We start from the raw sequence: 26,434 nt of genomic DNA, 5'->3' as shown, positions 1-26,434 counted from the left end.
GACCCGGAAAATACTCTGATTCAATGTCCGGGTCGAGTTTCAAAACATTGGTTTTCTCCAATTTTAGTGGGGTCACCTGACCCCACAATCTTCTCTCCAATTTTAGTGGTTTCAAAACATTGGTTTCCTCTAACCTTTCTCTAAGAGTTTTCAAAGAAAGAAATCAGGGTCAGGGGCCGGTGGTTTCACCACCGCCGGTCACGTCTTTTCTTTTGTATTTTGCTTTTTGTGTGTAAATATTAATAGGATCTTCGGCGTAGTCCAATCCTTCCTTCCGTCTGCGGATTACTTCTTAGGTTTTAGCCGATTTATATCTTCGCAAGGCGATGTTTTTGTTGTGTGTTTGAATAAACATCATCTACTCTCCGGTTTTAGTTTCAAATTCCGGTTGTCTCTTTGAGCTCTCATCTTCTCCGATGGTTATCCTCAAACTCTATTACTGGATGAAGTCAATCTTTGTCTTTATAAATCTAGGCAAAGTATTCAAAAGGGTTAGAGTTTTGAGTTTTGCAGATTAACCTCACCGGTTTGTTTCAACTTAAGAAAAGCCAGAGTTTGCTTCTTGCAAATGTTTTGGCAATAGTTGGTACCAAATCGTTTGAAGGTATTTGGAGTTCTTCACATCCAGAGGAAGAGATTGGACATTGAAGAAACAGAGGCGCGAAGGAGAGTATTGGTTTCAGATCTACTGGAAAGGTATTTACCGATCTTCGGTGATGAGGAAACAAAAGCAGGGTTGAAAGAACAGAGTCTTTTGCGGTGAAATCTTCACAAAGTCGACGGTTGTCGTTTCACGGTGTTGACGGTTTCTGCTTCACGACCTTGACGGCTACTGCTCTGTGTGTGCATGGAGGACATTTGTTGTGTGAGGATGATGCTCCTAGGTTATTCTAGAAATTGGGTTTGGACTTTAAAATTTAATGTTTTCTCTATATGGATCTTTCATTGTATTCTGAAACATTAGGGATTTAACATTAATAAAAATATTTGTTAAAAAAAAAAAAAAAAAAAAAAAAAAAAAAAAAGAAGGTAAGTGTAAACCGAAACCACTAGACCGATAGGTAATCTTTTGTCAAAATGAAAGGAAATTACAATTCCAGCCCTCTTGAAGCTTTTCGTAATTACCTTCTCAATTTCACAATCAGTTGACGGAAACGAATCTCGGAACAGCATCTCTTTCATCGTCTCCTCATTTTAGGGTAATCATCAGCGTCCATGTCCGGGAACACCAATTGTACCGTGTACATAGGGAACTTGGACGAGCGAGTAAGCGATAGGGTTTTGTATGATATCTTGATCCAAGCAGGGAGAGTAATCGATCTACACATCCCTCGCGATAAAGAAACTGAAAAACCAAAAGGCTTTGCGTTCGCAGAGTATGAGACTGAAGAGATCGCCGATTACGCCGTCAAGCTCTTCTCCGGTCTTGTCTCTCTCTACAATCGAACTCTCAAATTCGCCGTGAGTCCTCCCTCCTCCTTTCTTTGACTTTGTGTGGTGCTGAGTTTCGCTTGTGGATTTTAGATATCTGGACAAGACAAAGCACAGTCAGGTTCAGGTCACAGGACAAGACCTCAGTCTCTGAGTTTCGATCATTCGGATAGAACTCATCACCATTCGGAGAGATTCTCATCACAGTTGATGTCTTCACCTTCCCCTATGCCTCTTGGTTACACTCAAGGTTTGTTCTTTGTTGCTCTTATCCAAAAAGAAGGAAACTTTTCTTAGATACAAAATTCGTAAAAGCATTGGCACAAAGTAGGCCAAAATGTACATGGCTGCCTCAGTCTTGCCGTGATTGTTATTACGAAACAGAGTATTTAGTTTGCATTAACCCTAGTCTCTCTTGAGAATAAGGTTAATGCTGGAAGATACTTGTTTATTGATAATAAGATCCTGGAAGAATCTTCTTTCTCTTGTTATTTGATACCACAACGTGTAAGTAAGGAAGGGACTTTTCGGGTCACCCTAATTCGTCTTTCTAAGTATGAGACTTGATGTAGTTTCTTGGGTCTTTGCAGAGCCACCTCCGCCAGGGGTTTCAAATGGAGCCGGTTTGGAGTACAGCAGTAGAAGGGTTCTGAGTTCGGCACTAGATATCAACCATTCAAGACCCAGTCGCTACTGAGACCACTTTTCTTTGCTTTTTTGTTGTTGTGAAAAGAACGAACTAGAGGGAGATGAAGAACTCGTGATTGTAATCATCCAAGGAAGTTTAGTTCAACTGATGTAACCTTTGTTTTTCAGTAAAAAGACGCATCTTTCTGTGTTGTTTAGAACAAAGGGAACGTGATTCAGATTTGAAACCAAGTTAAGGGAACTGCATTTGCTGATGCATTAGCCACCATTTATTGGAGGCATTTTCTTTGAGACAGGGTAAAATAATACCTAGGAGATCCAATTGGCAATAATACCTTTTTTTTTATAAAAACTGGGGATTAGAGAACAGAGCAGAAACTTCCATCGTTATTAATTATTCAACTTTGTTTTTTGCCGGTGACCCTGTATATCCCCCGGTTAAATTACGAAGTTATTATTCAGCATTACATAAATAGTTGGACACATACAAGTATACAAAGCATAATGTCAGTACAATCACAAGAATAATAGTTACTAGAGAGAAGTTCAGTTCTCATCATAGTAATTCTGCAGAATCTGGGTTCTCACAGACAAAGGAATTGTAACGTTGTGCACATAGTCACTCCAAGTCAAGCTTCCAAAGTAATATCCTGTGTTGGTTTTGTGTGTGGCCGAGACTCTCACTTGGAAAGAGACCTTTTTGTTGGTTGAGTTGAACACTAGCGTTTCTGGTGTCACAGTCACTTGAACTCCAAATGGTGGCTCAACAGCTACTTTATAGACTGAGTCGACTGGTCCAACATTGGTGAGGGTTCTGGTGAGTGTAACTTCTTCTTTGAGGTTTGGGACCGTGATAGAAGGCAAGTTGAAATCAAGTACGGAAGGTATGGGATTCGAGCAGATTGTTCCTTTACCCACAAGCTGAGAGATTGATGACTCGTTATAACCAACAGTGCACATGTAGAGAACATAGTCTTCGAGGCCCAAGTCATATACAAGACCTGGTTTTGCTGCTTTCTCTGGATTCACAAGACCTCCTCCATAGTCGAACGGATCAGCTAGCTTCCGGGGTGACCCTTCTGCAAAAATCCGCTCTCCAGATGGATCTGTTCTCCAAGCTGCATAGTTATTAAAACACATTTGTCAGAATAAATATGTTCTTAAAGAGTTGACTCTATTAGTTGTCTTATCTTTTCCAAAGAAGGCAAGAACCTGTAGTGACAATGGCTGATCTAATGGCAGCAGGAGACCAATCACGGTGTGTAGCTTTGAGAAGTGCAACAACTCCTGAAATGGCAGGAGCCGCCATTGATGTTCCTGAGAGCATAATGAATCCTTGGTCGTTGAAAGTGGTGTTAGTGTTTGTAGCTGCTAGTATGCTCACTCCTGGTGCTGCTATATCTGGCTGCATTGCCACACATGATATGTGATTAAAAGCATCTTGAGACAGACAAGTTATGTGCATGGACTCTGACGTACTTTAAGGATCGCAGGGGCAATTGAATTAGGTCCTCTTGATGAGAACTCAGCCACCTTCGTACCAACGGGTTGTCCAATGAGTGTTTTAGAAGGTTGTATCTTCACAACAGGCGATCTGCAAACCACAACAAGCACATTATCCGTAATACAAGAACCAGAGTTTGATCACATTCTTCTCTCAAAGCTCATGTCTTCATACCCAGTGGAACGTATGTAGAGAAGTATATTTGTCCCCAGCTCGTAGTCAACAGCAACACAAGGGAAATCATCTAGACATGGGGAGAGAGTGTCTCCTGGGTTTCTTGCGATAATAACTCCAACACCACCAGCATTCTTCACATAACGTGCAGCGCTTGATACAGCCCCGGAACGTTTCGATGATGTGAAGCACAACACAACTTTCCCCTCCATTGTACTATTAGAGTTGAAGAGAAGAAGCTCACATGTACTGTATTACAAGAACCAGAGTAAAGTTAGCAAATGATTTATTGAACAATAAACATATATTATCCTAATAAGAAACTAGCTAGAGATATTACCCATAGAAACTTTCATTGCTGTTCCCTGGATTCTCTGGGTAAACCAAGCTAGTGAAACCCAGTTCTGGACCTGTGTACATTGCTTGACCCTGATAAAGAACTCACAATAAGACATTATTATTTGCTGTGTAAACATCTTACACATGGTATAACAATGGATATAATGTTACCAATATGACTTTATTGTTCCCAAGTGTAAGAGGTGTGGGGAAGGACCGGTCTAAAGTAGTTGCAGCCACTGTCAAGATCCAAGGAGCCGCGTTTCCCACAGTCTGAGCAGCTGGGCCAGAGTTACCACCTGAACAAACAACTGTGATACCCTTTAAAACGGCATGGAATGCCCCTGTAGCTATCGCATCTCGAACATCAGTTTCTGGGAAGTAAGGAACTCGATAGCCAAGAGACAGGGACAAAACATCAACACCATCATGTATAGCTTCATCCATAGCTTTCAAGATGTCAGCTGAATAACAACCAGAATCGTCCCAACAAGCCTTGTACATTGCTATTCGAGCACGAGGGGCCCCGCCTCTCACCGTCCCTCCGGCAAGGCCCTTGTAGCTTATGCCAGGCAAGACCGAACCACCAGCTATGGTAGCGACATGCGTGCCATGACCATCATAGTCTCTAGGGGAAATAAAGTCTGGTGATTCTGTCTCGTTGAAGCTTTCGTTCTCCGCAAGAAACCCATTGATGAAATATTTGGCTCCTATGAGCTTTTTGTTGCAGTGAGAGGAGTTGAAATCCTCTCCTGATTCACAGCCTCCTTTCCAGTGTTTTGGCACCGGTCCAATACCATTGTCGTTAAAGACTTCAGATTCTGGCCATACTCCTGCACAATCAGAATATGTTTTTTTTTTAATTGATTATTCAGAAGCAACAGGACATGTATGTACAAATAAATTAACACTCCAACCTGTGTCCACAACGCCAATGATAACTTCTTCACCCATATTACTGTCATTTAGAAGATTTTTCGGAGTGGCGGCTGAAAGTCCTAAGTAGTCCCACGTACGAGTTGTTGTCAGTTCGTAGAAACTATCAGGTGTGACGTGAACCACCTCAGGTAAATCTGTTGCCACATAATTAGCAGTGAGAAACATTTCAGATGTGTTTGACGTGGCAAATGAAGATGGCATGTAGATGTATGACGTAGGTGTTTTTCTTACAAGAAAGCCAAGAAAATATATGAGACTTAGAGACATGATATGTGGTACCTGCTATTTGTTTGGCTTGAGATTTGGTAAGCTTGGCTGCAAAACCTGAGAAGCCATGTCGGTAACTGTACACCATAGAATCATGAGCATCCTCTTTACTGTAATCATGGGAACAAACACAAAACTCTAGAAATCTGAGTAACAGTTTGAGGCATTAATATAAACTTGGGAAGAGAAACTAGTCTCACATACCTTCCAAGAAGAGACCACAACATCTGATGATGAGAATCTGTGACAAACTCAGGATCATCATGCTGCTTCTCACCCAAATACACTATATGAACCTATTATAGTTTACAACAACAGAACCAACTTTGTTAGTCTACTGGTGTCTGCTTATGTTACTGGTCAAAAAATAATAATAATCATTGTCTAGTACCTTTCTGTCCGCACCAGCTCTTGCCTCGAGACTGCTCTGCCCATTGAGAATTATTAGCAGAGTTAGCACCACAAAAATTCTGTAATTCTTCATTCCAAGCATAAAAAGGAGTCCCATTTCAAATCTCAAGCCACAAAGAAAGAGAAAGAGATGAAATGTAATTGGAACTAATATCGAGAACTCCCAAACATTTATAGAGATGACTGCTCAAGAAGAGTTTGACCAAGAATGATTCTGCTCTACTTCTTGGAACTGTTCTAACTTTTGATTGTTTGAATCTCTTATTTTACATCAAATGTAGAACAACAAAGAGCAGACACACAAAATCTAAAGAATATGTCAAGCTGTGTGTCTTAGTCAACTAAATTATAGTTTATTTTGCAAAGAATGGAGCAACAATAAACAGGGAAATGAACATATCTCAACGAAGTGCAGTTGGTAACTACAACAAGCGAATAGATGGTGCAAAGACATCTTCCTTTGACCATAAACTCAGGTTTCCATGCTCTGTCAAGCTTGCTTTGCTGCTCTTGAGGGTGGGTGCACGTAAGCAAGCGTTTTGACCGGAGAAATGGGTAACTGTTTAGGTTCAGAATTTTACTTGGTATGCACCATGCTTATTCCTTTGTTCTATAGGAATCAGAAAAAGTCTAATATGACATTGAGAAAACAAATAAAATATTTTTTATTTTCTTAATATTGTAAATTACATGTTTGAAGTAATTTTAGCGGAAAGGTACTCTACTGTTGTTATATTTGACCAGTTCTATTTTGAGTTAATTACATGCAACTAAACCCAACACACTTGCTTAGTATATGTGGTAACTATGCATATGACATAGTTATGGCCCATAACTTATGGGCGACCTTACCCTTTTTGTATAAAAGATGATGGTGTAAAATAAGGCTGCCAGAATTAGTACCACAAGAACTGATATTCTTTAATTTTTCATTCCAAACAGGAAAAGAAGTCTCATTTGTTAATTCAAGCAACAAATAAAGAAATGTAAAATACTTGGACAATGTTCTTATCGATGTCTACTCAAGAAGATTTTGACCAAGAACGTTTTTACTTCTTGGAATTGTTCTTACTTTTGATTGTTTGAATCCGTTATTTTACATCATAGTTAGACACAGTAAAGCACAATAACAAAAAATCTAAAGAAAATGTCAAGAAGTGTGGATTAGTCAACTAATGTATAATTTATTTGCAGGGGATGAAACAACCAACATGGCAATGAACATATCTAAACAAAGTATTGGTAAGAATAACAAGCAAATGGATGGATCAATCAAAAGGCAAATTAAGTGTAAGCCAGTTGGGTTGGCTTTCCTAAACCTGAAACTCATGTACTGATCAGTAAACCTTGCGTGGATGGTCTTGAAGGGTGTAAGGAAGCTAATAAGTTTAGATTCGTAATCTCTCTTATCTCTCTCTTACTTTGTGTATCTGAATTTAAAAAATACATCAATCTTAACTGTGGATTGCATGTCCGGTCAATGATGTAATGCATAAAAATGTATGATGGGTCCGGAGAATTGTGTATTAAGAATCAGGAATAAAAAAATTCGGTCGATTACAAGAACTAGAGATGCTCGTCTATACATGTCGCGGCTTTGCTTCCCCCTGCGTACCTCATCACAGATCAACACACCGAGTTTACTTTATCTGGTTTTTGCAAATGAGAATTCGATGCTCCCTCACTTCCACGAAATCTCTTCCTGAAGCAGACACCTTGCATCATATCAATACACTTGTTTCTTGTTTGGTTCATCTACTTAACATCATTGATTAATTCCTTTGGTGTCTTGTAATATATATCTCAAATCCTAATGTGTGATAAAAAGTGATCCTACCCTGCAAGTGTTTAATACAATTAGACTCCTCTGTACAATGTATATATCTCTGTTCTCGCTTTCATACCTCCTCCGTTTATTTCTCTATCCTCTATCCGGGAACGGTACCAAAGCGTACATGATCAGGGAAAATAAACAGTTCCATATGTTTGGTCGTTGAGAACCAGACAATAGATCACAATCTCTAAAAGATGCACTGAAGTTTTATATCTCTCACCAAGGAGTTAAACACCAATAACAGGTGCAAGAAATCGATGTTCTTTGCATATAATATGTAATAGCGCAAACTGCAGAGAACTTTTACGGGAAAAATTAGCTCCCTTTCTAATATATACAAGCGTTCAACTAATATTATAAGAGCAAATACTTTCTCTTGTCTCATACATTTCCATTTTCTTGTGTACAAAAGGTTCGTTTCTTTTACCTGATTGGTGGAACAAAGAAGAAAATCGAAAAGAAATGTATTTGGCTACTGGGTTATGATAATGTGGCTGCTTCTTTGCCAAAATCAACAGAGAGACTACAAAATCAATACACAGAAGTCATGATTGTAGGAGAAACAGAGCAAACTGGAACTAATGTAACCTTTTTCTCATCAAAAGAAAGATTTTTTTTTTGTTTTTTGTGTTGTTTAGAACAAAAAGTAACGAGTTTTTCAAGTCTTTTAACTGTTACATTTATGATTTTATTGCCAATGAAAATACAAAACCCCAAGTTAAGAGGATTTAGTTACAAGTACAAAAGGCATTAGCCACCACTTATTGGAGGTATGATGGCCAACTCATCTCGGTGTTTAACAATTGCCGAATCAGTTGTATATTCCTCGTTCAAAGCAAGAACCACGCAGCTGCGTACGTCTTCTAACTTTGGAAACTTGATGACCAATTCGTCCATACATTTCTTTGTTGTACTACCTGATGGCATCTTCAGTTTTAGATCAGGCACACCCGTGAGCTCACGCGCTCTGGCGAATAACAATACTTTGATCTCGATTGATGAAACTTCATCGTTTACAATCTTTGAAACCTCTTTCTTCGCTGCTTGTCCTGTAACGTCCATGGCCAAAAGGGAAGATCCCCACCAAAGCACCTGACAAAAAGAAAACACAAGGATTAACAGTGGTTGAGTCCTAAACAGAAGGAGAAGAGAAGTAGAAAATCTCCAACTTTGATCTACGCTCCAATTCGATTTCCACGCATCGGAGTTGCCTTAACAAGAAACCTTTATTTCGTTGATTTCAGATACCATCGCTTTTAATTTCTGAATGTAAGGATATAAAGAGTTACCGGGGGTTGATTAAGCGAAACCGTGAGATTCGATCGCCGGAGATTCCAGCGACGGAGGCAGCGTGTCGATTTCAGCGGAATCGCAATCCGGCGGTGAGAAACCAACCACGAGGTGAGGTGATGTTGTTTGGTCAGCGTCGACAATTTTCTTTGGTTTATGTCTGACCATCAAGATGTTTAAATTACTGAACTGCCCCTCGTTCCGGAGATAGATGATGGTTAAACGGTTTAACTTAAACCTGAACTCCTTCCGAATTTTTCAAGTAATCCGTATATACTAAATCACAAGTCGCACGACGAATCCGAATCTCAGCTTGACAAAAAAATTTAAAACAAACAAAAAAATCAATATTAATTACTTGCGTCCACTTAGCTTTAATCTCCGTTGGGTACTTTGTGTGTTAAGATACAAAGTTTCCTCCCATTAAAAAATAAAGTTTCATCACCATTTCTCAATTGAGGCCACCGCCTCCACTATTTTCACGTAAACTGCCTAGAAATCAAAACTCTATTAAAAGGAGAATACGGAGGCTTCTTACGTACGCCACCTAGGATTGGAAATTCGACCAGTAATATTCAAGCAATTAGACATATCATCCGTCTATTACACGACTTGGGCTTCGTCTTTCTTATTTTGTATTTGGTTTTGGGCTTCCTAATATGCCTTCTTTTATTTTACGATTAGGGCTTCTTCCCCTATCTCTGTCGGCACAATTCTCTCCTGTAGGCGATGAATATGTTGTTCTTCGCTCACCTTTCATCTTCCAGATCTTCTCTTTCTCTTCTCACCGGAACCGTTTCAACACATACTTTCATCTTCATTGCTCTCATTCAATGGATTCTTTTCATCTTCCTCTCCATTACTCTATTTATAAATCTCTATTTTTTGCGTCGATTACAATTGATTTTCTTCTCTCATACAAAATCCCGATGGAGCCCAAAGGAAACTCACCGAACTCTGGCGATCGCAATACCAACAAGAAGACCGTCGCCTCCTCCGCGACTCCAAGGCCAAGCCGGAAGTCTACCGGTTCCTCCGACACCGTGATGAAACCTAACGGGAAGTCTCCTGTTTTGTCTGCTCTCTCCTCCGCGCGTGGCGATCAAGTGACTCCAAGGCCAAGCCGGATGTCTACCGGTTCCTCCGACACCGTGATGAAACCTAACGGGAAGTCTCTTGTTTCGTCTGCTCTCTCCTCCGCGCGTGGCGATCAAGTGATGCTCTTTAGAGATGTTTCATTCGGCCCACACGAAGCCGACTTAAGGTTTCGACTGATTCATTTCTGGGAGGCTCGAAATCCAAACTCGAAAACGCTCATTGGACAGGAGATGCTCCTCATAGATGAAGAGGTTTGTCTGTGAATCATTTACTACTGATCCCCTTTTTAATATTGCTCTAATATTGTTTGATTTCTATTTATCGACTATCTCAAATGATCTGTAGGGGACTGTTATTCAAGGTTTTGTTCCAGCGGGTCGGGTTGGGACATATGAGCTGGCTTCTGGTTCTGTTTATAAGCTAAGCCATTTTTACGGCTCCAGAAACAAAGCTCAGTATCAGGTTACGGATCATAGCGCCACCGTCACATTTTCTTGGAATTCTGAGCTATCGGTTATTGATAACCCTCCGGTTGCATTCCAGGAAGATAGGTTCAGGTTCTACAGTTACGAAGAGTTTCAGGCCGACTGCGACCGCAAAATTAATCTTTATGGTAAGCACTGTTGATCTTTATACTTAAATCATTTGGTTTTCCACCCAAATAACATTGTTCCTTTGAATTGTTCTATCTCAGACTATGTTGGCCACATGAAGCTGGTGGATGGGCAGGCTATCACTGAACGTATGGTCCTCGACGAAGTTGATATAGCAGAGAAGCGACATCTATGTGTTCATGTTTAGACACATGGGTAAGTTTGTTCAAATATTAGACGCGTTTTTGTGTGTTATGTCTAACACATTATTTATACTTGTGCAGCGGGCCAGTAATGAAACTCTATCTATGGGACCATGCAGCATCTGAATTCTGCGAGAAATTCAAGTCGTATGTAAGCACTCCAAGCGTTATTTTGGTCACAACAGTAAACCCTAAACATCTTGGAGGTAAGCATTTCGTTCAACTACCGGATTAAGTCACTAAAACTATATTGTCTCATTATTTGTCGTAATTGGTTGTGTACTCATATAGAACGTATGTGTGGTAACTCAAACTGAATTGTATTGAGACATCTTTACTGTTATTTGAGACCGTGGTCGTAATTGGTTGTGTACTCACGAGTTGTATGGTAGTAATTAATTAATGTGTTGTGAACAGGAACCCTTGCTCTCACGTCGATGTCATCATCTCGAGTGTTTATGGATGCTGATGTCCAGCCTAGCAGGGACTATCTTGCCTGGTATGCATTTTGGTATTCAGTTAGAATTTTCATTGAACTACTGTTTTGGTATCTCATGCGAACTCAGCACTGACTTTTTTTTGGTTTCCCCGTTTTCTCAGGTTGAGTTTCAACTCAGATATTGCTAACAAAATTGATGCAGAGGTTGTTACTAAGCCTGAGACCGCAACTCTAGCGGAACTTTTCTCCTACATCAAACTGGAAACTGCTAAGGTACAATAGTTGTTCTGTCTCACACTCATTATGTTATGCTTCATTGTGTATTAATATAATTTATTTTATTTTCAAAATGGGAGGTTGCGTGGTTCGAATGTACAGCAACTATAGATGATGTCGTTCGTGGTTCCGCTTGGTATTATATTTCATGCGGTGGGTGTAACAGTAAGGCAGTCAATGGGCCTACCTCTCTCATTTGTAACAACAAGAAATGTGACAAGAGTGTTTTTACAGGCATTCCTCAGTGAGTGTCCTATATACAGTTTCATCTATATGTTTTTCCCACCGCTAATATCTAATCGCCTCTCATTGCAGATACCTCACGAGGATTAATGTTTATGATAAGAGTGAACATGCAGTTTTCGTGATCCTTGGTGACGCCGGCAGAGAGTTGACTGGAAAACATGCATCAGAATTAGTTGCTAGTTACTTTGAGGTAATTTCAAACATATCTATACATAGCTCCAAGTTAGTTGATCTTACATATATTTTTCTTGAACGTTAGTGTAATGAGGGCGTAGAGGCTGATCAGTGCGTGCCGGTGCCGCAGGCTCTACTCGATACAATAGGGCAGACACATAAATTCATTGTGGAAGTCTCCGATCTTAATTTCTCAGGGAAGACCCAAACCATTACTGTCACGAAGGTATTCCCACCAGAGGCTCCACATCATGTAGCTCTCTTGGAAGAACACGCTGTTCCATCAACATCTGATGATGTCTTGAAGTCTGTAAGTGAGGACTCCGGTCCTATCTGAGGTCTTGATGGTACTGTGGGTGAGAGGGTTAGGAAAGCCTCTGATGGTATGGAGTCGGATGAAGCCAAACGTCCCAAGAGTGGCTAATACAGCTTTATCAATCCTCTTATGCCATGATTGATTTTGCTGCAGTTTAAGTTCTGTTTTATGTTTACCATTTTTATCTTCAAACTTTTGTTCATTGCATGCTTTCTATGTTTCTTTTAATACACTTTCCCTTTTATGGTTTTATATTATGTTAGTCTTATTTTCCCTTACTACTACGCATACATTCAGACTTTAAAATAAGGAAGTCATTAGGATCTGATTTTGTGATTATTACTGAACAACGTATATGTATGATCACATCCAATGCTAACGTCTTTGAAATTACATATTTATTAAATCTTTGATAGACGTGGTTTGGTCCATAAGTTTAGCACTTATCATCAATTAGAATAAAGTAAATTTGTTACTATATACTACTTCCAAAAACGTAAACAGAGCAATATATGCAGATCTTATATCCTAGGGAATAACTTCATTATTTAGTATAAACCAAATCGAGTTACATATTTATTAAATCTTTGACCTACGTGATTTGGTCCATAAGTTTAGCACCTAGCATCAATTATAATAAAGTAATTAAGTAAATTTGTTACTATCTACTACTTCCAAAAACGTAAACAGAACAATATATACAGATCATATCTCCTAAGGAATAACTTCGTCTTTAATATAAACCAAAGCGAATTACACCTACCTCCGTCTTTCAAGAAACACCTTTTTTCTTGCACAATCAAAGAAACACCTAGATTAATTATTCTCTCATACCTTCGCCATTGGAACCGACAATTAAGCTAATATCAAGTCAATACCCCAAAAGCCTCCAAAGTGTAGGTGTAAGAATTTACAATAAGTCAACAAATTTCTATACCTATTCCTAATTACAGATTTATGAACAGATTGAGTCTAAGGATCACAAGATCGACAGAATGGAGAACCCACCTCCTAACCCTCCTGTCCAAATTGCAGGTAACACAAATCTTTATTTTTAAGTGTTAGATAATTTGTAAAATTTTAAAGTTATATAATTATGTATTTTTACACATGATAAATATGTAATTTAATTATTGTTTACGTTAAGCAGACTCTCATTTAGCTAATCAGACTGCTTACAAAGCTGCTTGCATATATCTAACGTATCAATCACGTAAACCATAACCGCACATTGTTCCTATTCAGTGATCAAGCATGATCGTCTTCACTGAATAAATTTGAAAACGATCTTATACTATATACAGCTAAGCTGTTCAAAAGTCATTTATAAACTGTTAATGCTAATCTATAATTTCCTACACACAAACTTACCCATTTGTTATTACCAGGCACTATATACTCTAATCTTCATCTAATTAAAGAGAGCATTTGCTGCGTAAACCTTCGCTCAGACAATTCTCAAATATTAAAATATGGAGGAAATTATTACATGGTTCAAGTCAATGTTTATAAAATTTGGACACCATTTTTACGTTAATTCATGATTCTTTTCCGTGATACTTGCGAATGAATTCCCTATATACCATAGATTATATCTGTTAAATTTTTTTTTTTTTTGTGAATTATGCAATAGTGATTTCTGGCACATCGATTCCACAGACCATGTATGTTTCAAATTGAAACCAATCACACCGTTCATATTGTTTCAGGAAACCATCAAAATTTTATAATAATAAGTATTTATCAAACAAAACGCATCATAATCATACTTTATCCTATAACACCAAAATCTCTAATCGCAGATCTAATGGCTGAAATAGGTGGTGATATGTATAACTACACCATTGTATAAATAATAATAATGCTAAATTGTTATATATGTTTTCAAATGCTAATAGCACAGCCTATTCGTCAATGGTCATATTTTTATTTACTTAAAACCTAATATTAGTTCCAATCAATGTTTTTAAATCCGACCCGGACACTGAACCGGACGACTTACCGGGTCGATGGGTCACTGGATCAACTGCGGGTTTATAAATGAATTAATTTTATAATATAATAATAATATATTATCTATGAAAATAAATATAAAAAAATAAAGTTTAATATTTTCAAATTTTTTTAAAACATAAAATAATAGTTTGGATATGTGTATATTTTATGTTTAAAAAGTATTTAGAAAATACTTAACTTTAATTTTATATTTTTATTTTCCTTTGACATATAAAATATCAAAAAATAGTTTAGACTATTTAAAATTTTCTGAATCTAAAAAATCAAGATATAAAATTCATAAATATTTAAATGTCTAATGTGAATAATAAATCAAACTTCAAATTAAAAATAAACCAAAAGTAAAAGATCATTGTAATAAATTATCGATAGCAGAAATAAACTAACACCAAATCACATCAACTGGCATAGTGAAGTTTTCATCAAATTCTAAAAATCACATATATAAATTAAAAACGGAAAGCCTAACATTTTGTCAGCAGCTAACTTCTTAATTGAAAACTTAGAATATAAAACATAATCTAAAAACTAAAAAAATAACGTAAAAGTTATTTATTGGTTTAACCGGTGGTTCAACCGGTATCGGATTCCAAGTTTTAGTGGGTTTTTTCTGGTTTTCGTGGGTTTTTAAATATTAGGTTTTTCACAAAACCTGACCCAGACCCGCGGTTGAACCGTTAAATCCGGTGACCCAGAAAAAATCCGGTTTGACCAGCCATATATATTAATGATATTGTTTTAAATTATTCATTACCCGCTGCTTTAAACATTATTCATATTATTTAAAATACCTAATTAGTCAAGACAAAGGAAAAAAGCCAATTGGAAGTGCCATATCATTCAGATAAAATAAAATCCATGTATTGGTTTTGGTAGTTAATAAAATTTGTTTGAATGTAATCATTTATTACAATCAGAGCTTTGAAGTTCAGCCTTAATTAAAATCGCATGTTTTACAGTGACGTCTTACATGCAATACATTCCTCAAAGAATCCACCAACTTCAGGAAGGGATTTCAGTGCGTCCTATCACAGTATGTATAAGAAATGTTTGGGACATCAGAAAACACCAAACAGATAATACTCAAACTTCCATCGGCTTCCTGTGCTACGACCACCACGTAAGCTTTTTTAAAACTTTAACATATACATATATATTTTCCAATCCACCATATTTGATTTAAACTACTCATTATTTACTTAATTGGTTTGGCACAACAAAATTTGTTCACACTCAGGGACAACTATTAGAAGGTCGGCTCAACGGAAACTCAATATTGATGCCACGATTGGTCTGCGGCTGAACAGGTAAGTCTAACACAATAGTTAAACACGAAATTATAATTCTCTTCATACATACATCTCTATCTCAGGTCGACAATTGCTAAACTCATCATGTGCGACAAGCAAGCATCAGATTTTAGCATCCTAAAAAGCAAGAAAAATATGAAATTTAAAGTTGTCATCATCACAAGTATAATTCCTAAACTTTTCCAAGGTAAATAATTTTTTTAAACACTTCAAAAAATAATACAGATCTAAATTTTTATTATCAACATAACAATAATATCCAATATTTTTCAGGCAAACTACTACTCCGTTCATCACCAGCAACAAATTTCTACTTCAACAAATCAATTGATTACATAAAGCATTTCAAAAGGCGAATAAGAGATCATGCAAAAGCATACAACAAAGAGTGATTCTAATTCATGCATCATTCGGATTATTATTCTCTTTCTCAGAGAACTTGATACCTAGATTTATTTACATTTTAAACTATTTTATCATTGTTTTTTTTTTAGATCTCTACTTCTATATAAAATCTAAAACTCAACTTATGTTTTTCAATCTTTGCTAAGCAATTTAAATATATAGAGAATAAATAAAAAGACATATGTGATGTCTAGGTGTTAGTGAGTAAGAAAGCATGATTAGAGTGAATAAGAAATCTACTATAAAGATGAGATTTATTGGGAGATAAAATTGTGTAGAGCTTTTGTAAATTGCTACTTCATCAATATTTTCGAATTATTTTAAATAAATTGCTCTCATTTTACAAATATTTAATATATATTATTAATAGTAATAAAATATTTCAAATCAAACACAAAATTAAAATAGTCCATATTTCTTAATATAAAAATTACTAATAATAAAAAAAAATTCAAATAAACACAAAATTGAAATAGCCTATTTTCCGCGCGTAGCGCGGACAAAGAATCTAGTAATTTTAAAAACGTCATCAACAAGTTTCTAAGCATACTGATTTTCTTCCTAACCACGATCCTCACCTCTTTCACATAAGTTGTTTATAATATAAATAAATAATTTTGAAATCAGTTCGATCATATCAACAAATTTATATACAAGCTTCATTAAAGTAAAACCGTTCTTCTACTATCTTCAGTTGCTCAAAGAAACAACTGATCCATTACCTCTCCTAAATTTTCAATTTTAATTGACTGGTTTATTCATATCTTCTTTTTGTTTTCTGCACCAATACAAAACTTCTATTTTCTATCATCCACGAGTTTTTCTAAATCATGCATTTTTTATCAATATACATGTGTCTTTAAACCTTTTTCAAAGTATCAAGTTTGAAATCATCGTGTTAGAAGAGATTAATACGAGTAAGGTAATATGGAGATATCCTTCTAACTTAAGTATTTTGTTGCATGGCTTCCAGAATTTGTAGTATTCCTGCAGGTGTATGAGGAATTCATAAGTTTAGCTAATTTTCCAAAAATATGAATAAACAAAAAAAAAGCATAGATATATTTTTTGAAAGAAAAAAGCATAAATATTTATATTGTTCAGTTTATCAATTATTTTTGTTTGTTGCAGATATGCATGAGAAATCAAAGCTGATTGAAAATTAGATGAGGTCTATTCTAGAATAAATTTGACGAAGGTTGAAGACAAGTCCTTTCACAAAAAAGAAGGTTGAAGACGAATGGGTTAGATAAATCAGATGCAAAACTTGTGACCAGTCAGAATTTCAGGTAAAAAAATAATTTCATTTTTCCTTTTACAGTAGTTTTTACACACCAAATTAAGGCCTTAACTCTTTAATGTTCTACATTATTGCTTGACCATTTAGACTGTCTTAGTCGGTATCATGTGTTAAAACAGTTTCAAAATTTCCAATAATTTATGTAGTTAATTTTGCAAATTCTCAAATTTTCTATTGTTTTTTCAAGTAGTTTTTACCAATAGCTAAAAACGAAAGAATTAATATTTAAAAAAAACATATAATTTTCTAGAAATTTTAATAATTCAAAAACGTTTTAATAGAATAGCAAGGCAAATTTTTAAAATTTTAAGCTTTAAAAACAAATAAACTATAAAAATAACCAATATAGGTTGATTTTTAAGTACATGTTTAAAAAAAAGATAATTAAACATTTCATATCAAAAAAATCATAAAGAAAATTGTAAGATAATAAAGATTGGAAACACTGTATAAACTACTACATGTACTATTTCTAAATTTATATTAAATTAAGTATTTGTTACTGGATCACATACAGTATTTTAGCAATATTTTATATTTTATATTTTATATTTTGATATATAGATATATTAATTGTTTTTGGAAAACTATAGCACACATGTATTTTAAGAATGAGATAAGAATTATTGTTTTATCTTTTTTATCCGTTTTGTTTGGAAGCATATACCTCTAATATTATGTGCTACTGTTATCAAGGTTCATAAAATATTTGACAAAAATAATAATTATTCTGATTGAAAATTAGATGTTTGGTCAAATATTTTTTTAGCAGAAAAATAAAAAAATTTAAAGACAATAAATCAACCCGTGCTAGGCACGGGCAATAATACTAGTATCATACTAAACAGTAAATAAAAAAAATCAAACCAAAACCGAATCGGTTTCTATAGATTTCTTAATAGTTTTTTTCATTATATCTAAAAAATCAGAACTAAATGGAGAACCGAAGATATGTACTAGTGGGTGGGAAAAAATCTGAAAATCTAAACAAAATCTACCCGAAAAATATATCTGAACCAAATAAAATTTTACATAAATATACAAATGAGTCTTAAGGTATTTGATTTTGGGGTTCTACCCAAATGAATAGCCCAAAAAAACAAAATTTCAAAATTAAAAAGAAAAATTTCAAAAATTTAAAAAGAAAATTTGAACCAATCCCAAATAAGTACTTAAAATACTTAAGAATGTATGTAAAATAAGTATTAGATTAATAATTAACTCAATACTTAGTTTAATGTATATTTTGATATTTGGTTAAATTTTATAGTTTTATGTTATAATAGTTGCATTTAAAGTTTGATTATGAAATAAGTTTGCTTCTAAACTTTAAATAATGTTTCTTTATTTTGAAGTTTAAATAATGTTTTATACATTCGTAGAGTTGTAAATTGGTAGTTTGAATTTATTTATGTTTTTGTCTTTTCAACTACCACTTTTGAATCATACTATACCAAGTTTTTGTTAGTGTAATTTGTTTTAACTTACAAATTTATGAAGTAAAATTGTATTTTCGAATCACAAATAAATAAGTATTTGATAATCGAAATCCAAATTAGAATTAACTGAAATTTAAAACGGGTTCAACTAAGTTTGCGATATGTTAATATATTCGAAGCGAATCCCAAAAAAAACATAACCGAATTTTAGTTAAAGTTTAAAAATATTCAAAGTGGTTAAATTTTATATTCCTGAAAAACTAAAATTTAATTGAAACCGAGTCGAACCTAATTGAACATTCAAACATCGTGCCTAGGCATAGCCACATAACTTTAGTGCCTACCGTCCAAGAAAAATTTACGGGTCCTTACGGTTCATGATAAAACAAAATTAAATTAGGTGGAGACAATGATGTCAAAATGGACCGCAAATAGTCTAATAGTGAGATAGATCGGGATATATGTATACAAACCGTAATTTTCTGTGGACTGGCCCGCATATATCAAAATACAGTCGAACCTATTGGGGATTGGGCTACCTGGATGTGGATTGGTATGATTGAAATTTCTACGCTAATAATTTTAATGGAACATAAAAATTGTGAGTAACATAAAAACATATGTTTCTCTAAATACTTTATATCGATAACAACAAAATTTGAGCCGATTAAAATAAAAAAGTGAATTCTCTCGGATAATCATTTTTAAGTTTTTGTCATAAAATAGTTTTTAAACAAAAAAAAACCAAAATAGCCACTTTTTATTTTAAAATTTTTAATATATATTTTTTAAAAAAAATTTAAACTATATCCCCAAAACTCCACCCCTTAACCATAAACCCTAAGTCTAGATTAGTTAATTCTAGGGTAAAAATACATTTTTCAACTTTTAGTAAAACTTATTTTGATCACTATTTTCACACCTTTTAGTAAAACTTATTTTGATCACTATTTTTTTATAAAAACTAAAAAAGGCTATCTTAAGGAATTTCTCAAATTAAAATGATTAAAATACTAAATAAAACAACAAAATATCTTAAAGATCACATTTTATAACTCGACAACATAAATAATGTTGGATATGTGCCTGGATACCCGCTCGGCCCCACAAGTTGATCTGATCCGAAATCAGTGACCGAAGCACACAAAAAAGCGCAGCTTAACTAAGAAGAAGAAGAAGAAGTACGAGCCCGAGAGCAATCCACAACTTTTTTTTTTTTTTTTAACTGGCTTTCATATTAAAATTTAACAAAGGAAAAAAGAGGATACAGAGTTCACAAAGAAGAAGAAAAATAGAACAAAATAAAAGAAATACAACTGGTACTAAAGGAAAACACGAAGAACAACACCGATAAGCAAAACCCTATAAGGTGAATAACAATGGCTCACAAGATGAACGAAAGTAAAATTGGTACGACAAACTACCGGAAGGTGAAAATGGTCAGACTACACAGACAAGTCACAGAAGCAACTCCGGGCCTTACATTCGATTGCCTTCCAGAGCTGTTAATCCAGAGAGGAGCCGAAGCATCCTCACTCTCGTCCAAACAAGCACTACCACTGACAATTAAGCACACAGAAGGTGAGTAGCAACATACGTGAGAGGCACGAGCACACACACAACTCCAATGGCCGAAAGGACATGTTGCTAAGGAGGAAGCTAGGTGTAGGAGAAAACGGGACCTGCACTGAAAGGAAGAAGACTAGTTCTGCCGCGGGAAATCCAAGGGAACACCACGACACTGGGATGAAACAGCCTTAATCGTGCCGTCGAGGAGGAGAAACCGGAGCTCCATGACCACGAACCCGATAAACACCACCCACGATACTTCTCTTAAAACAAGAGAGAGTTTCCTTACGAGATAATGGAATCAAACGAGACAGAACGCATGACCCTGAAGATGAAGAACCAAGACCCCAAAGCCCAGAAGCCTGGAGAGCTCAAAACCAGGAAACGGGCTCTCCAACCCACCATCTCTGTGAAACCGAAGAGAGCAAAGACAGGGGAAGCTTGACCAGACAGCCGACGCCTGAGTACCAGACACTATCCTTTGAGCAACACGCGCCAACACCTTTGTGAGCAAAGCCCACGAAGCCCTACTTGGGTATGAATGGCAAGTCGCTGTCGCCGAGACACCAAGGCAGAGAGCCAACCCCACATCAACACAGACCGCTGACAGATCTGAACCGATTGAGCCATCTCCGTGACTCACGCGCCTCCAGAACTGGCTAAGGGAGAATCACACCAAAGAGATCTGAAAATCGGCAGATCCAAAACCCTAGCCACCTTAAAATCCGACTCCGCAACTAGCCGCACCTCCACGAACCTCGCTGTCCAACCAAGGCCACCGGTGACGACAGATCTGGAAGAACCGCCATGGTCGGACCCCGAATCAATCATCAACCAACGACATCAGTGCTTCAGCATATCGGCTAGGGGGAGAGGCTAAGTAACGAAGCAAAGGGAAAACGAGAGGGGAGAAGGAGGCACCGGCACCAGCGGCGAGCCGCCAACGCCGGTGGAAACGCGGTGGAGTTCTTGAGGTTGTAGAGAGAAGCGAGAGGATTAGGATAAGGAGAGAGAATAAAAATTCATTTTATGAGAGCAATCCACAACCCATTCTTATTTTAGATATTCAACTTTTTATTTTTTTTCCGGTTACGGCTTAAACACTTCAATAAACAGAATCTTTGGCCCCAAATCTCTCTCATTATTGTTTGATAAATCCATAAACTGAAGTACCGGTTTTAGGATCCAACAAATAAGGTTTTGTTTCTTTTAGCAACTTTCGAATTTAATTCTAAAAGCAAGAAAATAAGAAGCAACTCTGCTAAACAATTAGTGTATTAACCTTTCATTATAAATGATCTTAGGTTTGTGTTTCTCAATTCCCTATATATTGGTTATTATTGTTTTTGTTAATTTTTGGATACAAGTATTAAGTAGTAATAAATAAAAACAGACATATAATGAATATATAATTCAAATAATAAGAGTTGTAAATGATATATTCTTTTATGTTTTTCTCATTTTTCTATAATTTTTTTTTATCATTTATTAAATAAATAATTTTAAATCTAATGCATGTCATTTACACAAAAATAACTCTATAATTAATTTATTTTTATAAACACATTATAAATTTACATTCAGATTATGGAAACGATATAATATATTTTAAACATTATAAATAACAACTTGTGAGTTAGTCCACAAAACCGTTTAACCATGCGAAACAGGATTGGACATATATAAGATTGATTGTCACCTACGGCCACTACCAATCACACCCATAAAAACCACAATTGGCCGTGGATCAGCCCGCCCGGTTCGTAAAAATTATCCGCTAGGGTAGACTACTTGGCCGCGGTTTGGTCCGCATGATATCTCTAGGAGGAGACAAAGCGAATTATACCATACTTGTGAGTTGTGACCTTACCTTTACTTAAATGCCGTGTCGAGAATCTAGTTGAAGATTTAAAGACGCATGCATTGACACGTAGCCAATTAGAAACTTCCACGTCTTCATCCTTTGAGTGGATAAAAGACACAGTTAGGCTGTTTTGATCATCGTCAACCGCTCTAACCCCAAGTTGGCTCATTTTCTTTCTCAGAAATTCAAATCTGAAATCTTCGAACTTCGATTGTTATGGAGGCAGAGTTGCTCGACTGGGAGCTTGTGCATGGCTCCGACACGGAATCAACTGATTCAATCGCATCGGAGAAGAAAATGGGGAGCTCAGATGGAATCGATGATGGTATGATTCTCTCGCATCATTTCTCTCAGAGCCTGGAATCGGAGGATTCTTCCCGGGTCGATTTGGGTTTCGATCAGTTGGATGTTTGTGAATCGAGTGATGCTTGTATCATAAACGAAGATGCGCAAGCCGAGAGCGAGGCTGTGGCTTATGATGAATCCCATGTTGCGAGAGAGTGTTTTTCCGAAACAGACCATCTCCAAGTTGCTGATGGAAGAAGGCACGTTGAGAGCCAACTTGGTGTTGAAGAGGATCCGAGCAATTCAGAGGGAAACCAACTGGTTTCTGGGATTGTTTACGGTGAAGAGGAGATTGGATCTGATAGTGAAGCAGTTGAGGAAAGTGGAGGGGATGCTGTGGTTGTGAGATGTGGTGATGATACTAGTAAAGGCAGAGAGACTGTTTGGTCGAAGATGCCTTTGGCGCTTGTCAAGTACTGTGCTTTTAGGATTGGTCCTGTCTGGTCTGTCTCCATGGCTGCAGCTGTGATGGGTTTTCTTCTCTTTGGACGCAGACTCTACAATATTAAAAACAAACCTCAAAGGATTCATCTTAAAGTTGCTTTCGACTATAAGGTAACATTGAAGTTGAATTGCGTTATCATTTTGTTTGACGTTGGTAGATTGATTCGTTTTAGGAGTCAGCTTTGCTCTATCTTACGTTGATGCAAAGTAAACTTGGTCTACCTTTAGCTGTAGAATTTCAAATTTTGGTTTACTTCACAGTCCTAGCTTGGGTTGTTTATATGGTCTGTGAAGAAGGTGTCGCAGGTGATGAGTCAGGCAGCTCGACTCAATGAAGGATTCACAGAGAAAAGAAGGGTCCCTGTGATCCGCCCTGCTCTGCCAGCTCCTGGTGCATGGCCCGTTTTGAGCCTTAGATGAGAAAGCTGGATCATACAATCTTTTCATCTACCAAAAGAACAGAGATGCATGCGTGTACAGCGTCTTTCTGATGCTCCTATCATATGCTATAATATTGCTATGCAATCAGTTTGTCAAATATACCATTTTCTTTGATCAAAAAAAAATCCATTTGAATTTCAAAGGTTGATCAAATTGCATATTGCACTAATATTCGTAATCCCCAAAAAGATTAAAAAAAAAAAAAAAGATCCCCAAAACGAAGACTCAGCTTATTTATACACTTAACCCAACTCTGCTACCTTTCTTGATCATAAATCCTCAATTCACTTGTGAATCTTTCTTGTTTTGAGTCTTAAACTTTGGTAGATTCCGGATCCGAGTCTGAAACAAGAGCAGAAACATCCACGGAAGCTTCGCTCTTGCTTCTACCACTCCTCCTCTGTCCATCAACGTTTCTTGTGCCTTGGGAAGAATCACAAGGAGCTGCTTCATATAAAGTTACAGACTTGCCTCTGCTATGGAGATTAGCCATGACTTCCTCTTGGGCATTACCGTCCTCCTTGAGAGTCTCGAGGACTTCTACTACATGACTCATGAGGGGTCTTCCTTTCGGGTTTTGGCTTAAGCATTGGTATGCCAAATCAGCTACTTTCATCAACGCCTTGGTGGTGTACTGCCCATCCATTCGAGGGTCTATGATCCTCAAAAGCTTTTTGTTGTGATTGAGTAGCGGTCTTGCCCACTCGACCAAGTTATGCTCCCGGCAAGGTCTGCTTTTGTCCATTGCCCTTTTCCCAAGGAGCATCTCAAGGAGAAGTACCCCAAATCCATAAACATCACTTCTCGATGTCAAATGCCCTAATTACAACAACAAATAGAGTCATTTTAAAAACAGCTATGACTTTAATGGGTGAAAAGTGGGAATGGAAAATTAGCAAAGACAGAGAGACAGACCAGTCATAACATACTCAGGAGCGGCGTATCCGTAAGTGCCCATAACACGTGTTGACACATGCGTTTGATCTCCGCTGGGGCCATCTTTCGCTAGTCCAAAGTCAGCGAGTTTAGCATTGTAACACTGCACAAGCATTACACCTTTCAGGGACAGACAAATCGAAACAAGACTGTAACTTCACTAACAATTCTAAACCTTTGTAGACAGATCAAAGAAGAAGAAAACTGAAAACATAGCAGACCTCGTCGAGCAATATGTTGGCAGTCTTGAGATCTCGATAGATGACGGAGCGTTCAGCACCATGAAGAAAGGCGAGACCCTTGGCTGCGTGTAGAGCGATCTTCAGTCTTTTGGACCATGTCAAAGTGCATCCAACTCCTGCCAAGAGAAAGAAACATTTCATATAATATAATCCTTGTTTAAGACTTAATCACAAACAAACAAGTTGATGTAACAAACTTCGAAAGAGATGTTTCTCGAGGCTTCCCAATGACATGTATTCATAGACTAACAACCTGTGGTCATCTTCACAGCAGTAGCCAATAAGCTTGACCAAGTTGGGATGACTAAGCTGTCCTAAATAGTTAACTTCAGCCTACAACAACAAAAATCCAACACTTTGAAAAGCATAACTCTCTCTAGATACATTAAAAGAGGCACAATGACACATACCAGCCACTCTCGATCTCCCTGAAACCCCTCTGGATTAAGTTCTTTGATAGCAACTTTGGTGGACTTGTAACCAGGCCTGACGGTCTCATCAACGACACCTTTGTAGACGACGCCGAAACCACCCTCGCCGAGGATGAAATCAGGCCTGAACTGCTTGGTGGCTAACTTCATCTCCTCGTAGGTGAAGATGTCGACGTTCTCGTAACCAGGATTGGACTGGAGATCTTTGATGTTTTTGGGAGGCAAAGGCAAACCGCTTGGACTCGGTTTACCACCAACCGACGACTCTTTACAATCCGTATTCATTAGATACACTGCTGACTTTGACTTTTTCCCTGAGGATGGATACAAGCAAAATTCAATTGTTTTTTACACAAACAAAAAGGAGATCCAAATCTGATTGATGAGATACCTGGTGCTGGTGTCTTCTTCTTCTGAGAGGAGTTTTGGTTTTGAGAGAATTGGAACTGCCCTTGAGCGCTAAAGCAAATCCCCATGAAACTCCTAGATATAAAATGCCTTTCTTGTCACCTATTTATTTTATTCGATTGACATCATCACATTCTCCATCTTAAGCAAGAAATCTTAGACGGATCAAGGAGAAGAAAAGCCCCGATCTCCGAGAAACTTGGCTACTTTAAAAAAACAAAATGGAGATGATGGTTTCTCGGAGTCAGGCAGAGAGAGAGAGAGAGAGAGAGAGAGAGGTGAAAAACAAAAATAAAAAGGAAGGAAGGAAGAATAATTTTAGAGAGAGAGAGAGAGTGAGTGATCCGTTGGAATCGATGGAATTTCAGAGACTAGCCGCCAAATCAGAAGAGCCAACCCTATTAACTCTTGTTTTCTTCTTCTTAACCAATTTTCTCCACGTCACCAAACAGGTCCGAGTAGACCCTCCAATGGTCCGTGTTGAAAACGAATGAGTCTTCTCTCTTTTGTTAGGAACTAGGATTTAATCCGCGCGTTATTTTAATTTTTAAATGTTAACTATATAACTATTTATTTGGACGTTATATTCTGAACAACAACAAAATTCTAAATTGTATGTTTGTGTGAATATTTATTTTTTTAGAAAAAAAAACAAAAAACTATACATTTTTCATATAGATGTTTCATATAGTTTTTTATTTTTTATATTATATATTTACTTATTATTTAATTTTTCTTATATTGTAAGGCAATTTTTTCAAATAGTTACTTTTAAGTTTTTGTACAAAATAGTCATCAATAAGAAAAATGACTAAAATAACTCATTTTATTTTGAAATTTTTAATATTTCTTTTTTATTTTTCAAAATTTGAAATCATATCCTCAAAACTCCACCCCATAACTCTAAACCCTAAGTCTAGATTATTTAACCTTACGGCATAGATGTATTTTTACTCTTTAATAAATGTTTAATTCAGATAAATGTTTAATTTAGTTTTTCTATTTTTCTATTATATATTTACTTACTGTTTATCTTCTCTTATTTTGTATATTTGTTTATTCTAAATTTCTTGCTTTTATATCAATGATAATATTACAATAT

General features: G+C 36.5%; 6 protein-coding genes across 8 annotated transcripts; 3 read left to right on the top strand and 3 right to left on the bottom strand.

Annotated features, from left to right (window-relative positions):
* Window positions 1-1,130: 1,130 nt before the first annotated feature.
* Window positions 1,131-2,335, top strand: LOC106315948 (splicing factor 3B subunit 4). Its single transcript, XM_013753800.1, has 3 exons — window positions 1,131-1,461; window positions 1,525-1,681; window positions 2,022-2,335. Exons 1-3 carry the CDS (start codon window positions 1,216-1,218, stop codon window positions 2,126-2,128), a joined length of 510 nt encoding a protein of 169 aa, XP_013609254.1. The 5' UTR covers window positions 1,131-1,215; the 3' UTR covers window positions 2,129-2,335.
* Window positions 2,336-2,516: 181 nt separating this feature from the next.
* LOC106313596 (subtilisin-like protease SBT3.3) lies at window positions 2,517-6,005 on the bottom strand. Its single transcript, XM_013751455.1, has 10 exons — window positions 5,694-6,005; window positions 5,507-5,598; window positions 5,315-5,412; window positions 5,014-5,169; window positions 4,268-4,929; window positions 4,098-4,186; window positions 3,758-4,006; window positions 3,559-3,673; window positions 3,292-3,484; window positions 2,517-3,197 (listed from the first exon to the last, which is right to left on the bottom strand). The coding sequence occupies exons 1-10, from the start codon at window positions 5,808-5,810 to the stop codon at window positions 2,626-2,628; spliced, it is 2,343 nt and encodes a 780-aa protein (XP_013606909.1). The 5' UTR covers window positions 5,811-6,005; the 3' UTR covers window positions 2,517-2,625.
* Window positions 6,006-8,208: 2,203 nt separating this feature from the next.
* On the bottom strand, window positions 8,209-8,990 carry LOC106313597 (molybdopterin synthase sulfur carrier subunit). The gene is made up of 2 exons (XM_013751456.1): window positions 8,837-8,990; window positions 8,209-8,639 (listed from the first exon to the last, which is right to left on the bottom strand). Exon 2 carries the CDS (start codon window positions 8,607-8,609, stop codon window positions 8,298-8,300), a length of 312 nt encoding a protein of 103 aa, XP_013606910.1. The 5' UTR covers window positions 8,610-8,639; window positions 8,837-8,990; the 3' UTR covers window positions 8,209-8,297.
* Window positions 8,991-10,822: 1,832 nt separating this feature from the next.
* Window positions 10,823-13,406, top strand: LOC106314679. The gene is made up of 9 exons (XM_013752514.1): window positions 10,823-10,937; window positions 11,023-11,034; window positions 11,149-11,230; window positions 11,332-11,443; window positions 11,527-11,690; window positions 11,762-11,882; window positions 11,952-12,176; window positions 13,136-13,217; window positions 13,333-13,406. The coding sequence occupies exons 1-9, from the start codon at window positions 10,823-10,825 to the stop codon at window positions 13,404-13,406; spliced, it is 987 nt and encodes a 328-aa protein (XP_013607968.1).
* An 8,761-nt stretch (window positions 13,407-22,167) lies between these two features.
* LOC106318569 lies at window positions 22,168-23,457 on the top strand. Of its 3 annotated transcripts, none has more exons than XM_013756598.1 (2): window positions 22,168-22,985; window positions 23,172-23,457. In XM_013756598.1, exons 1-2 carry the CDS (start codon window positions 22,302-22,304, stop codon window positions 23,292-23,294), a joined length of 807 nt encoding a protein of 268 aa, XP_013612052.1. In that variant the 5' UTR covers window positions 22,168-22,301; the 3' UTR covers window positions 23,295-23,457. The 3 variants fall into 3 exon arrangements, with proteins under 3 accessions (XP_013612052.1, XP_013612053.1, XP_013612051.1); XM_013756599.1 differs by having other exon boundaries at window positions 22,169-22,985; window positions 23,181-23,457; XM_013756597.1 differs by having other exon boundaries at window positions 22,174-22,985; window positions 23,169-23,457.
* LOC106318568 (serine/threonine-protein kinase At5g01020-like) lies at window positions 23,432-25,659 on the bottom strand. Its single transcript, XM_013756596.1, has 6 exons — window positions 25,316-25,659; window positions 24,904-25,238; window positions 24,691-24,826; window positions 24,473-24,609; window positions 24,231-24,354; window positions 23,432-24,134 (listed from the first exon to the last, which is right to left on the bottom strand). The coding sequence occupies exons 1-6, from the start codon at window positions 25,398-25,400 to the stop codon at window positions 23,629-23,631; spliced, it is 1,323 nt and encodes a 440-aa protein (XP_013612050.1). The 5' UTR covers window positions 25,401-25,659; the 3' UTR covers window positions 23,432-23,628.
* Window positions 25,660-26,434: the final 775 nt, after the last annotated feature.

This window comes from Brassica oleracea, chromosome C9 (assembly GCF_000695525.1).
Source record: "Brassica oleracea var. oleracea cultivar TO1000 chromosome C9, BOL, whole genome shotgun sequence".
Lineage (NCBI taxonomy): Eukaryota > Viridiplantae > Streptophyta > Magnoliopsida > Brassicales > Brassicaceae > Brassica > Brassica oleracea.
The sequence above is the reverse complement of the archived record's forward strand: the minus strand, read 5'-3'. Positions and strand labels throughout refer to the sequence as shown.

Bases quoted from the DNA above. Each gene is read 5' to 3' on its own strand.
- LOC106315948 (XM_013753800.1), top strand. From the start codon at position 1,216: ATGTCCGGGAACACCAATTGTACCGTGTACATAGGGAACTTGGACGAG. The intron at 1,462-1,524 runs GTGAGTCCTCCC...TGTGGATTTTAG, and splicing joins ATCGAACTCTCAAATTCGCC to ATATCTGGACAAGACAAAGC. The intron at 1,682-2,021 runs GTTTGTTCTTTG...GGGTCTTTGCAG, and splicing joins GCCTCTTGGTTACACTCAAG to AGCCACCTCCGCCAGGGGTT.
- LOC106313596 (XM_013751455.1), bottom strand. From the start codon at position 5,810: ATGGGACTCCTTTTTATGCTTGGAATGAAGAATTACAGAATTTTTGTG. The intron at 5,413-5,506 runs GTATGTGAGACT...CCATGATTACAG, and splicing joins TTGTGGTCTCTTCTTGGAAG to TAAAGAGGATGCTCATGATT. The intron at 3,485-3,558 runs GTACGTCAGAGT...GTGGCAATGCAG, and splicing joins TTGCCCCTGCGATCCTTAAA to CCAGATATAGCAGCACCAGG.
- LOC106313597 (XM_013751456.1), bottom strand. From the start codon at position 8,609: ATGGACGTTACAGGACAAGCAGCGAAGAAAGAGGTTTCAAAGATTGTA.
- LOC106314679 (XM_013752514.1), top strand. From the start codon at position 10,823: ATGAAACTCTATCTATGGGACCATGCAGCATCTGAATTCTGCGAGAAA. The intron at 11,883-11,951 runs GTAATTTCAAAC...CTTGAACGTTAG, and splicing joins TAGTTGCTAGTTACTTTGAG to TGTAATGAGGGCGTAGAGGC. The intron at 13,218-13,332 runs GTAACACAAATC...TACGTTAAGCAG, and splicing joins CCCTCCTGTCCAAATTGCAG to ACTCTCATTTAGCTAATCAG.
- LOC106318569 (XM_013756597.1), top strand. From the start codon at position 22,302: ATGGAGGCAGAGTTGCTCGACTGGGAGCTTGTGCATGGCTCCGACACG. The intron at 22,986-23,168 runs GTAACATTGAAG...TGGTCTGTGAAG, and splicing joins AAGTTGCTTTCGACTATAAG to AAGGTGTCGCAGGTGATGAG.
- LOC106318568 (XM_013756596.1), bottom strand. From the start codon at position 25,400: ATGGGGATTTGCTTTAGCGCTCAAGGGCAGTTCCAATTCTCTCAAAAC. The intron at 25,239-25,315 runs GTATCTCATCAA...ATCCATCCTCAG, and splicing joins GAAGAAGACACCAGCACCAG to GGAAAAAGTCAAAGTCAGCA. The intron at 24,355-24,472 runs GTCTGCTATGTT...ATGCTTGTGCAG, and splicing joins CCAACATATTGCTCGACGAG to TGTTACAATGCTAAACTCGC.